Source organism: Camponotus vicinus, unplaced genomic scaffold, assembly GCF_025532165.1.
Source record: "Camponotus vicinus isolate PSW18456_S1 unplaced genomic scaffold, iyCamVici1.0 SCAF_8, whole genome shotgun sequence".
NCBI classification, from domain to species: Eukaryota; Metazoa; Arthropoda; class Insecta; order Hymenoptera; family Formicidae; genus Camponotus; species Camponotus vicinus.
The window spans coordinates 6,300,587-6,314,865 of record NW_028141980.1 but is presented as its reverse complement, the minus strand read 5'-3'; the positions used below and the strand labels follow the sequence as shown (position 1 = coordinate 6,314,865).

The window sequence follows — 14,279 nt, the reverse complement described above, 5'->3', positions numbered from 1 at the left end:
CCGGTTGCAGCTTTAAGTTTGCTGTTCTCAATCTTTCCATTAATCTTTCGAATTTGACTTCGTGTTCCTTTAGAGATCTTGCATATATAACGATGTCGTCCATGTAAACGAATAACTCGTTTCCTTGTAAGCCAGAGAGCACGTTATCCATCAGTCTTTGAAATGTTGCGGGTGCGTTTTTTAATCCAAACGGCATTCTTTTAAACTGGTAGTGTCCGTAAGGTGTGGAAAAAGCAGTCTTATGAGCATCTTTTGATGACATAGGAATCTGATGAAATCCTGACGCTAAGTCTAATACAGAGAAATATTTAGCGGACCCGAGTTGATCGAGTATATCTGTTATGTTCGGCAAAGGATAAGCGTCTCCTATGGTTTTTTCATTAAGATTACGGTAGTCGATGACCATTCGCCATCGTTTGTTTCCTAGAGAGTCTGGTTTTTTAGGAACAATCCAAAGTGGAGAGTTATAAGGTGAGGTTGATGCTTCGATTAAGTCTGAAGATAATAATTCGGTTACTTGTTTATCGATCTCTTCTTTATGTACAGGGGGAAACCTGTATTGTTTTGTGTGGACTGGTACTTCATTAATAGTAGGGACATAGTGTTGCGCTGCATTAGTAGCTTGAAGATGTTCACCAGTAATATGAAATCTATCGGCGTGCTTGTATACTAGAGATTGTATGTTTGCTGACTTCTCGGAGTTCAGATGTTCTAGTCGAAGAAGGTTTACAACGTCAGTAGCTCTTTCAGTAGATTGGGGCAATGCTTGATTAAAATAAATAGGATTGTCGATGGCATTAGAGAATTTCCCTCGGGTTTCTTCTAATCCAATGGAGTTAGTAGCTGATACGTCTGGCTCACAGACGTCAAAATCTTGTAGTTAAATAACGGGGATATTGAAAATGAATTCTTCCTCGGAAGTGTTAAAGATAGGCATGTATGCCTTCCCGTTATTATTAGTAACGATTGCTTGCCCATAATAGATGCCTTCGGCTAGAGTATGACGTGGCACATAACCGACTTGTTGGTGACTTGAGATTGGAAAAGAGCAAGGGGTAACGCTCCTTCCTTTAAGAAGTATAGAATTTGAGTTTAGAAAAGGAATTCTTTCATCCTCGTGTTGAATAAAATTATTTTTGTAATCTATAGTAACGGCTCGTTCCCTCAGGAACTTGTTGCCTAAGATCCCATCCTGTGGGAATGCGATTGAGTCAGAGATTACATAGAATTCGGACGTTCTGCCGAGTATCGTCATAAAAATGACGCCTAAAGTAACGACGGTTTCAGAGGCAATCCCTTGCAAGCAGAGGGGATTGGTTGTATCAAGATTAACGTATGGTTTCAGGCATCCATCCTTAATAAGGTTTAAACCGGATCCTGAGTCGATCATAAATCTGCATTCTTTTGCCAAATCTGGAGAGGCTAATGTAATCGTAGGTAAGTCCGTAGGATGCTGATTGTTATTCAATTGGCAGATCCGGAGGCTTGCACTGTTGCTTCCGGGGGGACTGTGGCGCTTGGTTTTCCTTGTATGAGATAAGTCTGGCGCCCTTGTTGCTGATCGTTCCGACGGACGCCGGGATTTATCGGAACGCCTTGAGCGTTTCCCGAATTTACTGGTTGCTGTATTCTTTCTTGAGCTCGTCTCCAGGCTAGTTTTCGGCATTCTTGTATCAGGTGGCCTGAAGTTTTACAATAGCGGCAAATCTTTGTTTGGTAATTCTGCGGAGATTGTCCAGCGGGTATTGCTGGTCTTGAGAATGTCGGAAGAGCTGGTGGTAATGTAGTTGTATTCCCATTACCCGGTTTAGATTGATTATTAGTGTTGTTAGCTACAGGAAATGGGCGAGAAGTGTTGTTGTAATTATTAGGTCGATCTGCACGTGGTTGGAAATTCGGACGGAACACGGTTTGTTTCCGTATGTTCTCTGCTTCTATAGTTTTTGATAATTGGATGGCAGTGCTTATTCCATCTTTGAGAGTATGCGGATGTTCCAACTTGACTCTTACTAGCAGATCAGATGGAAGTCCGTTAATGAAACTGTGTAATGTAGTCATCTCGATTGCATCTTTTAATCTTTCATCTATATGTCCAGTATAGTCTGTTTCTCCATCGACGATTGCAGCACGTAATTCTTGTACTCTTCCAATATAATCGAAAATATCTTCGTTGTGCTTCATGTATACATTTGCCAATTCTCCTCTATATTGGTCTACCGATTTATTCGGTCCAAATATAAGCTTCAATCTTTGTGTTAATTCGAAAACAGTATGATATTCAGATCCTTCTACTGCGGAGTAAGCGTGTTCTTGTAATTTATTCATTATTAATTGGACTATTCATGATACTTAAAATATTCATGATACTGCGGTATTAATTCGAGAGCGCGTTCACAGATTTTACTGAAATGGAAAACGGACATTTTATGTCCATCGAATTTAGGAATCGTGTCGATAGCATCTTTAAGTAGTATGGGGGATGGTTGATCCATCACATCATATTTATGCGGAGATAGTTGCGGAGTCGTTTGTGTTTCAGGCCTATCATGCCTTGTGTCTTGAGTGGAATTTTCCAAGTTTGTAATCCTTGAATTAATTCTTTCAATTTGATCAGCTATCTTATGCATCGATGATATTAATTGTTCCATGCCTGTGGAGTCTTCGGTAAATTCTCTTTGTTCTAATTCTTCTTGAGCTCTTCTAAGACGCTCTTGTAGATTCTCTGACTGTTCTTTTAATAATTGTTCCTTCTCGTGCATCTTCTTCATTATGATTTCAATTTCTTCTGGGCTATATTGTTTTTTCGTAGCTCCTGTGGTTACGGAGCTTGCAGAGCTTGAGCGGGTTTGCATGATTAAGTTGAAAATTGTTTATTCTTATCCACTGAATCTCTCAAAAGCACAGATCCTTCGGCAGATCCCACCGTTGCCACCAAAAATTTTTTAAATGCTCTCTGTTACGTCCCCAGTTCCTCAGGACTGGTCTGGAAGTCTTACTTTCCCAGTTGGACGCAATTAATCTCTCAATTTGTTTTAGGGCAACCTGCTTGGCCGGCTATACCCTGGGACGCCGAGAGATTGAAGGTCTATTGTGCTTGGCAGAGAGGATTCTAGGTGGAGAGTGAATAAACGTTCACACTAAATTTTATAAGTTTATTCTATTTTGTTCAAAGTATATATATTTTTTATTTTACAAATTTGAATATCCTTTTATTCCTCCCTCGGGTAACCGTACAATTCTGGTAGAAAGTAAGAATATTCGATGTTTATGGTTGAGATAGGTCTTTCTGGGGAAGCTAGGGAAATCTCTAAGGGCTCGAAGGGGTCTGGGTCTTCATATGCCACGGGGGAATAGTTAGGAGGACTATATAGGCCGTTTTCCTCGGGATAGTAGTTGTATAGGGGTACGGTGTCAAGATGTTGGAATGTCCCCGAGATGGAAGCAGTCTCTGGACTCTGACTCCAATCCACTGAAGGTCCGGGGATGGATGCCTGGTCGGAGTTTAACGAGATGGTTGAACAGTTGCTTCTTTCTTCGGTAATTCCTTCTACTAGATTGGCGGGAGAATATTGATTGTGGGACTGGGATAATTTCGTGGCTTTCTTCCTCAATAGTGATTATGGGGATAGGTGACTGAGGTTCTAAGTCGATGATCTCGGGAACTGGTGCAATGATTTCATTCTCAAGAGTGATGATAGGGAAGAAGGTACGTCGCGTTTGCCTATTTCGTCTCACACGGCGTAGAATATTTCGACGGGTATTGAAGTTACCTTGTCTCACTCGGACCATCTATCGTTTAATTAACTAATTATAAACCTGTCTATTTAGTATTTGAGTCTTTGGTGATTTTGAAGTCACTTACTTTTGCGTAAAGTTGAATTTAAGAATACCCGATACCTGTTAATAAAAAAAAAGAAAAAGGAATTCCATATAAATGTTCAACTTGTAAATGTTATCCCGAGTATAGTCAGATAGATGTCCCCAAAGTTGATAGAAGTATAGACCGGCAGAAATAGAAAGATTAGTATAAAAAATTTTATTGTTGGTAACGTTGACTCCCGAAAATTACCGACCGTCGGTAATGTAGATTTCTGTTTTACCGACCGATGGTAAGTTAGGTTTCTGTTTTACCGACCGATGGTTAACGTCACTTTCTGTTTTACCGACCGATGGTAAGTTATCGACTGATGGTAAGTTATCGACCGATGGTAAGTTATCGACTAATGGTAAGTTATCGACCGATGGTAAGTTATCGACTGATGGTAAGTTATCGACCGATGGTAAGTTATCGACCGATGGTAAGTTATCGATTGATGACTATTGGAAAAATTACCAACTGATGGTAAATTAGGATTATCGAGAATTTATTTGTTTGAAATGTTAATGTGTTATCTTGGTTTCAAATAAATTCTTATTTTATTTTGATTCTCTGAAAATCGAAAGGGGATTCGAGGAAAAATCAGGAGTTTGGATACGCTGACAAGGTATCCACCTATCATACGGCTGGCTTAGTATTAACCTCGTAAGGTTAGGTTATAATTGCAAGTAGTGATAATGATTGAAATTGTTATAAACTAAGCCAGTGTATTGTCTCTAAGTCCTGGGATGTATCTCGTGTTTTGAAGTTAAGGCTAAATTCAATCCAAGATCAAAAGGTCAACTTCTATCATTGGGATAAATCCCTCAAGATAATTGCCTATTAATCGAAAACTGTATTTTCGCCTACTCGAACGTCGATTGACAGGAGGCCGCTTATTTTTTCTATTGCCTCACTAGCTCTAGGTTGAGAAACAACCTCTATCATGGGAATAAATTCCTCAAGATAATTATTTTTCCACCGAGCCAGACTTGGGTTCGACCTGCCGCTGCAGTTTCGCACTCGCTCACTGTCTATCGCGTCGTCTTATCAAAGAGATAAGTCCCAGATAAATTTTCCAATTGGAAATGATATTTACTAAGTTGAATAACTGGATTAAGGAATACGGGTAATCAAAGGTAAGGTTCCCGAATTGTCGCGCACTGTTTCACTGAATTTAGTTGTTAGTAGAAATTAAAGGTTAGATTAATGACAAGTGGCCGGATATTTACCAGTGTCTGAAATGTCCTAGTGTGTGAAGGCTGCTTCCCTTCACTAGGCTGATGAGTGGATGCCGCTTCCTTCCGCTGGATACCGTCTACCTCAGTGACAGTTCGGGATGGAGGTTGCAGTCCAGGAGTTCGATTGAGAAACTCAATGTTCAATAGTCACTGAATTTATTAACTGAATAAACGTACAAAATCTCGGAGATATAAGTATTAACTGTGAAGATCGTTGGGCAAAGTGCCAAGTTAACACTGTGAATATCGTTGGGCCAAATGCCGGAGGTAGTTGAATGTTGAATATCGTTGGGCAAAGTGCCAGTAGTTGTTAAGTGTTGAAAACGTTGGGCCAAATGCGAGGAGGACCGCTCTGCACGGGTTTATATAGTCGTCAGTCCCAGTTTTGCACACGGTCCCAATAGTAGGAGATGCGCTTCTCCGTGGAGGGAGTCGAGCAGTGATTGGTTCCCTCCTCTGCTTCTTGCTGCGCGCGCCTCGAAAGATGCGTGCGCCTCGAGGGATGTGCCGCGTTGTCAACGGGTGATTGGTTTTCTCTAACGTGATTGTTGCGCAATGATTTGGGATTGGCTCCCGCTGACGTGACGGATGCGCGCGCCTTGGAAGATGCGCGCGCCTCGGCGTGGGCGGCGCAGTCGCTCATTGGTTCCCTTCTCCGGGCTGGTTGCGCGCGCCGCTGGCATGAGTGTGGGGAAGATGCGCGCGCTGCTGGGCGTTGCCGTAGGAATTGGGCGTAGTGTGGGCGTAGTTTAATTTGTAGATGGTGGGACTCTTCAGAATTGAAGTGGGGGTGACGGAGCGGTCAATATAGAATCGGCTATACTGGTTACATTGTATTTTGACACATAAGTTTTATAATAATTATTAGACCATCAGAATTTCTTTGCAGTTTACATGCATATATTTTCTAATGTAGTTTTTTAAGCTCTAGCTGTAGAAATGTCAACGGAGTTTCTAGCATGCTCCGTTCGAAAGTTCATTTTTGTCTCTATGTATTATTATGAAAAATGCTTTTAAATATTGTTAATAAATTCTGACATCATAATTATTATAATTACAATTATTATTTAACATATAAGTATTTATGATTATGCGGTGGGATATAAGTATATAAAGACTATAAATTATTTCAGTAAATGGTGCAACAATTTTTATTCTTTGCTTTTATTTTTAATATTTATATCTATTATGTTCTTGAATAAAAGTTATTGCATGTACTTAATATTAATGTTTAACAATAAGTTAATTATTTCGTTATGTTGCGCAATGTTCTCTTGAACGGATTTTTTGTGGATTAATATATAAATGGAGGTTATTGCATACGCTTAATAACAATAAATTCATTTGTTACTTAATGATAATTAATTATTTCATCATGTTGCGTAATGTTGTGCAATAATATTCGAGCGGAATATTCCATAGTCTTAGTTTGGAATGTGATGATGACTCATAATATCGCATACGGAAAATTATATTTTAAAACTTCGTTTATAAAATTAGTAGTATTGGAGTTTTCATAATTATGTATACATGTGTCGGTCTGACTTTTTATGCTCCTTAAGGGAAAATTGTCATAAGATTTTTATTTATAGTATTTTTCGAGTTAATCTGGAATCAATGATTTTTGATATAATTTAGGCCCCGAAAAAATTAGATATACGTGTAGTCGGTGCCGAGACGTGTTCAAAAATATATATATATGTATATAAAGTCTTTTGGTTTTTGATTTGTAAAATTTCTTGTGTATCAGGATTACATATTAATGAAAGAGGTATTCTCTTATATGTCGGTAAAGTTAGTATCATCGCTACCCCAGAGATGGCGCTGCCCTCTGTCGGTAATGTAGGTACGGACAGTCTTCACTGTCGGTAAGGTAGGAAATGACTTTATCCTCAGTCGGTAACTGTGTTATCATGGGTCGGTAATTTTTCTGTCGGTAACTTTTGCTCGGTCGGTAAGGTAGAAAACTTCCTTATCAACCGTCGGTAATTTTTCTGTCGGTAACTTTTGCTAGGTCGGTAAGGTAGAAAACTTCCTTATCAACCGTCGGTAATTTTTCTGTCGGTAACTTTTACTCTGTCGGTAAAGTAGGAATTTACTTTATCGACTGTCGGTAACTTTTGTGTGGGTGATTTTGCCTATTGTCGGTAAAGTAGGTAATTTTTATGCGGATGATACTATATGTGGGCAAATACTTAAAATTATTTCTATCATTCCTAAGTGAGGACTTAAAATTATTTCTATCATTCCTAAGTGAGGTTATGTTATGTATAGCTAGCTTCTTAACAGAGAAAGATTATTTTCGGAGATATTGACAATATTAGATCGCGCGGCGGAATGATATTGATGTACTATAAGTATTGGTGATATTACATTGCGCGGTGAGATTTTATAATAAGAAATATTGGTGACAATAGATGGCGTGATGGAATTTTAATTAACAATATTAATTTATATTAACAATAATATGTTACTCGGTGGGATTAAGATTTATATGTTCGTCGGTGGAATTACAGTTTAAATATTATAGAGGCAATTTTTGCGTGTTTAAATAAAAATAAAAATTTTGTTGCGGGACGTAACAACAAACTAAAAATGTTAAATAATTGACACGATACTTTACATTTATTTTTGTTATCGTGACTTTAAGTGTAATGTAAAAATAACGTACAAATTAATCAAGAGACACGGTAGTGTCTTTGCTAAGTCCCAGCGTAAGCAAAAAATGCACTCCGTGTATTATTACGCGAGTCGGATTGAGAGTATAACTCGATATTTTTATTTCTCATATAACCGCTCAACGGATCGAGTTCTTAATAGAATTAATCGATAGCTTGGGTTTAAATTAAATAATAAAAGTGTTTTTATTTTTGCGCTACGTGCTCTGTAAACGGAGATATCATGATGCAAAGTCTGAAATGTGAAAATTTCGATTAAGAAACGTCGTCATGGTCGTCATCAACTCCTCTTAACGTAACAAAGAAAATACAGAAATACGTTTCCAACGTCTGCCACAAGAATGCGCTAGCAGTGATTCACGCGACGCAGCATTAGTAGCGCTCTGTGGCGTTAACGGTGCTTATAAATATGTTGTAAAAGGTTAAGTGTGTCACTTCAGGTAATTATATAAAATAATTAATAATATACATATAACATTTATATATTTAGATTAGATTGTATCTATATTATTATTTCAGATTATATATATATATATATATATATATATCAAGAGACACGGTAGTGTCTACTTCACTACAGCTATAACATGGACGTGGACACAGCGAGTGACAATACATCTATCGACGACAAGATAGATGACTTTTGCGAAAATCCGACGCGGGATGCATTAACGGAAGGTCTTATGAGTCTCTTGAAACTTACGGTGGATCAACTGGACGAGAGAATTCGCGCCACAAGGTGACGTCAAGTTTTCTGTTTTCAGCGCGCATGCAATAATAGTAACATTTATTTTTCGCGTTTCTTCTTGCAAATTTACGTATATTTATTATTCTTATATTTCTTTCACAGTATGTACTATTTATTGCAAAATATATGTTTATTCATCGAATTGTAACGATAAAAAATTGCGATTTACTTACACAAGCGACATATATATCTTATTGTTACCTATTTTACAAGAATTCTTGAGCATTTTGAAAATCATTTTCAATTTTCATATATAATTATTGGAATGTTATAAAAAATTGTGCTTCTATCATGTACTACAAGTTGCGTACAAAAGTTGCGAAGAGTATTATTTTTTATGCATAACTATTCTCTTTGTTATAGGATATGTCAAATAGAGCTGAAGCAGCGGATTGTTATTACTTAACATTGATTACTTTGCAAGTTTTATAAAAGAAATTTCTTACAATTTTCACCGTAAATTTTATGGAAACTCCAGTAGTTAATTTATCAGATGAAGAACTTAAGACAGTTTATGATCCTTCTGAGGATTCGTATCTTTTAATAGATGATTTGGAAGAAGATTTAGACATTCTGCATGCGATGAAACCTGTGATTTGTTTAGAAATAGGTAGTGGTTCTGGTATAGTCATCACAGCTCTAGCAATGGCATTGAAAAAATATAATGCTCATTTTATTGCAATTGATATAATCATTATAACATAGAATATTGAAATTCAAAATTTCAAAATTAAAAATAATTTATGCTTTGCGAAAGAAAATTAAAAATGAAAAGTAGTTTATGCAAAAGCATAGAAAGAAAAAATCATCATAACATAGAATATTGAAATTCAAAATTTCAAAATTAAAAATAATTTATGCTTTGCGAAAGAAAATTAAAAATGAAAAGTAGTTTATGCAAAAGCATAGAAAGAAAAAATAAATACTCTATGCTATGATGATATTACATACACACACGCACACGCATGTACACATATACAAACATATTTTTATATCATCATAACGTAGAATATTTAAATTTTCAAAATTAAAAATAGCTTATGCTTTGCAAAAGGAAATGAAAAATAAAAAGTAGTTTATGCAAAGCATAGAAAGAAAAAACAAAGACACATTTATAAAAAATATTCTATGTTATGATGATACACACACACACACGCACAAACGCACACGCACAAACTAATCATGGAAGAAGTAATGGAGTCAGTAATTGAATTATCGTCATCGTTACATGTTGAGGCTGAAGCGATTTTAAAAGAAATCATCATAACATAGAATTTTTAAATTTCAAAATTAAAAGTAGCTTATGCTTTGCAAAAGAAAATTAAAAATAAAAAGTAGTTTATGCAAAGCATAGAAAGAAAAAACGAAAAAACACATTTATAAAAAAAAATATTCTATGTATGATGATGTACACACACACACACACATATACACACGCACACACACACACAAACATATTTTTATATCATCATAACATAGAGTATTGAAATTCAAAATTTCAAAATTAAAAATAACTTATGCTTTGCGAAAGAAAATTAAAAATGAAAAGTAGTTTATGCAAAAGCATAGAAAGAAAAAATAAATACTCTATGCTATGATGATATTACATACACACACGCACACGCATGTACACATATACAAACATATTTTTATATCATCATAACGTAGAATATTTAAATTTTTAAAATTAAAAATAGCTTATGCTTTGCAAAAGGAAATGAAAAATAAAAAGTAGTTTGTGCAAAGCATAGAAAGAAAAAACAAAAAGACACATTTATAAAAAATATTCTATGTTATGATGATACACACACACACACACACGCACACGCATACACATTTAAATATTAATAAAAATTAAAAATATTATTTCTATAACGGGCTGAGGTTCTTGGATTGGAACTTCGGCCTCGGGCTCGTCCTCTCGACCGTCCCGCTCTAGCCCATCGTGCACGCGGTTGTTCTACAATAAAAGAAATATTTTAATGTTATTTTATTTGAATATAATATTTAAAGAAGAACTGCACGGATTAACTATATTGAAAGTTAATAAATCTAATTTTAATATATGTACATTCAGATTCATGAATTTAACATTACGCAAAATACTTTTAGCCTTTTAAAATATAAAAATAATTATTTGTGAATTAAAAATTTCTTTTGTAAAATATAATTTATACGACACAAAAATTCATGAAAATACAAATTTTAATTCTATAGAAGGCTAAAAATACTTTGGGCAATGTTAAATTCATAAATCTGAAAATGTAATAGATTTATTAACTTTTAACATAGCTGATTCATTTAGCTGATTCCTTTATAATTAACGTGCCAATTATATAATTCAAAATTATTTACCTCTTACTTGCCCCGCTGTCGTTATCGGTGACGACGGCGGCGGTGGCAGCGGTGACGACGCTGACGGCGATGGCAGCGGTGACGACGTTGACGGCGGCAGTGGCGGTGGTAGTGATGCCATCGTTGGTGGCGGCGATTCTTTTTGTGTTTCCATTAATTTTTGTGTTTCCATTAATTTTTGTATTTTTTTTTTAAGTATTATATTTTCTTTTAAAGCCGCTTCAGCCTCAACACGTAAAAAGGACGACAATTCAATTTCTGGCTCCATTTCTTCCATATTGTAGGTTCTGAAAGAATGGAAACATATAAAATATATATTATAAAATATGTTTAGAAATGATAGTAGAAATGATAGATAATAAATGATTAATCTTCATTTTAATCTTTTATTGTAATGCATATATGTATTGTGTGTGCAACACAAATATGAATTACAATAAAAAATAAGTAATTACAATAAGTGAATTACAATAAAAATAGTAAAATAAATTTTTATTCCCTTGTTATCTATCATTTCTTACGCATATGTATTAATAATATAATGTGTTACACTTACTTTTTAGGATTTTCTTCATTTTCCTTTTCGTTAGATCTGAAAATAGAAATGTATAAAATATATTGTACAATATAAAATATTTTTGTATTACAATAAAAGATTAAAATAAAAATTAATTCTTTGTCATCTATTTTTATTATATATTTCTATATTTTTATTATATATATGTATTACAATATGTATTACAATAAAGTGTTAAAATAAAAGTTAACCAAGTATTGTGTGTGCAATACATATGCATTATAATAAAAGATTAAGATAATAAAATATTAAAATAGATTATAAAACATTTTTATAATGAAATAATAGATTGTTATCTATCATTTCTATAAAAAATTTTATAATATTTTATTATTTTATATATTTTATGATTTTAATCCTTATTGTAATGCATATGAGTTGCACACACAATACTTGGTTAATCTTTATTTTAATCTTTTATTGTAATACATATATATGTGTTATACGCAGAAGTACATATAGTTACGTATCGCAACAACTAATGGTTAGTTTTAATTTTAATGGTCTATTTTAATCTTTTATTATAATGTATTTGTATTGCGCATGCAACATATAGTAATATATATGTATTATAACAATCATTAGTTATTGCGATGAGTAATTATATGTATTTGTATGTATAATACATATATGAATTATAAGACATTTAAATAAAAGTTAAACAGTATCATGCGTGAAACATATATAATAGAAGATTATAATAAAAGATTGAAATAAAATATATAAAATAATAAATTATATTATAAAATATCTTTATAGATATTATTAATAATCATTGCTTACCTTTTGTGAGTTTCATTATCATTAATTGCTGGTTCTTTTTCGTTTCTGGAACTGTAAATGTATAATATAAGTTATAAAATATTTGTATAAAAATGATAGAAAACGTATTGGTTTATCTTTATTTTATTCTTTTATTGTAATACATATGTATTGCATGCACAACATATACATATTACAATAACGAATTAAAATAAAGATAAACTATTTCATTTCTATAAAGATCTTTTATAATATTTTATTATTTTATATATTTTTAATCTTTTATTGTGCATATTTGTTGCGTGCACAATATTTAGTTAACTTTTATTGTAATGCATTTGTATTGCTATATGTTGCGTGCACAATACAAATGTATTATAATAAAGGATTAAAATAATCATTAATTATTGCGATGAATAACTATATGTATTTCTGCGTATAACATATATTTTATGTATTATAATAAAGGGTTAAAATAAAGATTAGCCAAGTATTGTGCATGCAATACATATGCATTATAATAAAAGATTAAGATAATAGAATAATAAAATAATAAATTATAAAATATCTTTATAGAAATGATAGATAAGTGATTAATTTTTGTTTTTATCTTTTATTGGAAGTGAAAATATATAATATAAATTATAAAATATTTTTATAAAAATGATAGATAACGTTTTGGTTTATCTTTATTTTAATATTTTCTTATAATATGTATCACGCGTGCAACATATAATGTGTGTATTACGATAAAAGATTAAAATAAAGGTTAACCAATATTATCTATTATTTGTATATTAATAAAATTTATATATATATATATATATATATATATATATATATATATATAATGTATTTATATTCATGCTTACCTTTTGCGATTAGCCATTGTAAAAAGTGGAAAATAACTCACTTTTTCTCCGTTCCATTTATATATTCAATGATAAATTAGATAAGCAAAGCAACGATTATTCATTAATGGATTTATAAGTATTAATTGTGAATAATAAATGTAGATTTCTAATGACATATTGATTTGTAATTATCCGTTATTTTTGCAATAAGAATAGCAAAGAAGTTTGAAGGATCTGAATATCTATATAGTAAGCAAAGAGGACCGTCGAATTTTAATGAAATATGACGGGGGTGGTGGCGGGTTCTTTGCTCATTTATTTAAAGATGTTTAACATATAGTACAAAAAAGAGTGATATCCCTAAAAAAATTACCCTTTTAAAAAAAAGGTAAAAAAAGGTGCTAAGTCCGCGTAAAAAACAGTATATGTATTTGCAAAATAGTGTATTATTAACTGTAAAAAACTATTGTAAAAAACCTGTCTCCAAAATAGTGTTATTTTAAAACTGTAAAAAACTACTGTAAAAAACCTATCTTCAAAATAGGATTATTTTAATCTACAAAATAGTTATTTTAATCTGCACAAAATAGTGTTATTTTAAACCGTAAAAAATTGTTCTACAAATTATTTTAATTTTGTGTAAAATTGTATATCCTACAAAAATAATGATATCAAAAAAATTGCGCTAAGTGAAAATAAAAACTTATAAAAATATTTTAACCAAAAGAAGTTATATAAAATGTTGTTTTAATTTTCTACATTATATCCTAGAAAAATGATGATATCCAAAAATTACGCTAATTGAAAATAAAAACTTAAAATATTTTAACTAAAAAAAATTGTACAAAATAATTGTTTTAATTTCCTACAAATAATATTAAAAAGTTGCGCCAACTGAATAAAAATTTTCACTATAAAATATACATTTCTTTTTTATTTCCAATATTAAAAGAAAAATGATATTAAATGAATTGTAATATATCTATTATAAAAAATCGTTGAAAATATGAACAATCATATACATTGCAATAATCATATGCATATATCCTGAAAAGTTTAATTGAAAAAAAAAAAAGGAAATGATAATACAAAATACAAAATTAAAAATTATTAAAAAAATTAAAAATTAGAAATTAATAAAAAAAAAATAAAAATTTATATAAAAATTAAAAATTAATACATATAAAAAAATTTTAGTTAAAAAACTT

General features: G+C 32.4%; 2 protein-coding genes across 2 annotated transcripts; one reads left to right on the top strand and one right to left on the bottom strand.

Annotated features, from left to right (window-relative positions):
• The first annotated feature begins 8,294 nt into the window (after positions 1-8,294).
• On the top strand, positions 8,295-11,550 carry LOC145975586 (SNAPIN protein homolog). Its single transcript, XM_083106176.1, has 2 exons — positions 8,295-8,514; positions 8,887-11,550. Exons 1-2 carry the CDS (start codon positions 8,363-8,365, stop codon positions 8,927-8,929), a joined length of 195 nt encoding a protein of 64 aa, XP_082962302.1. The 5' UTR covers positions 8,295-8,362; the 3' UTR covers positions 8,930-11,550.
• Positions 10,832-13,551, bottom strand: LOC145975585 (uncharacterized). The gene is made up of 4 exons (XM_083106175.1): positions 13,090-13,551; positions 12,239-12,289; positions 11,435-11,470; positions 10,832-11,165 (listed from the first exon to the last, which is right to left on the bottom strand). Exons 1-4 carry the CDS (start codon positions 13,104-13,106, stop codon positions 10,871-10,873), a joined length of 399 nt encoding a protein of 132 aa, XP_082962301.1. The 5' UTR covers positions 13,107-13,551; the 3' UTR covers positions 10,832-10,870.
• Positions 13,552-14,279: the final 728 nt, after the last annotated feature.

Excerpts from the sequence above, each read along its gene's own strand:
- LOC145975585 (XM_083106175.1), bottom strand. Across the intron at positions 11,471-12,238 it reads GATAATGAAACTCACAAAAG|ATCTAACGAAAAGGAAAATG; the intron begins GTAAGCAATGAT and ends TTCTATTTTCAG. Across the intron at positions 11,166-11,434 it reads AATGAAGAAAATCCTAAAAA|AACCTACAATATGGAAGAAA; the intron begins GTAAGTGTAACA and ends CCATTCTTTCAG.
- LOC145975586 (XM_083106176.1), top strand. The coding sequence starts at position 8,363 with ATGGACGTGGACACAGCGAGTGACAATACATCTATCGACGACAAGATA. Across the intron at positions 8,515-8,886 it reads GAGAGAATTCGCGCCACAAG|GATATGTCAAATAGAGCTGA; the intron begins GTGACGTCAAGT and ends TCTTTGTTATAG.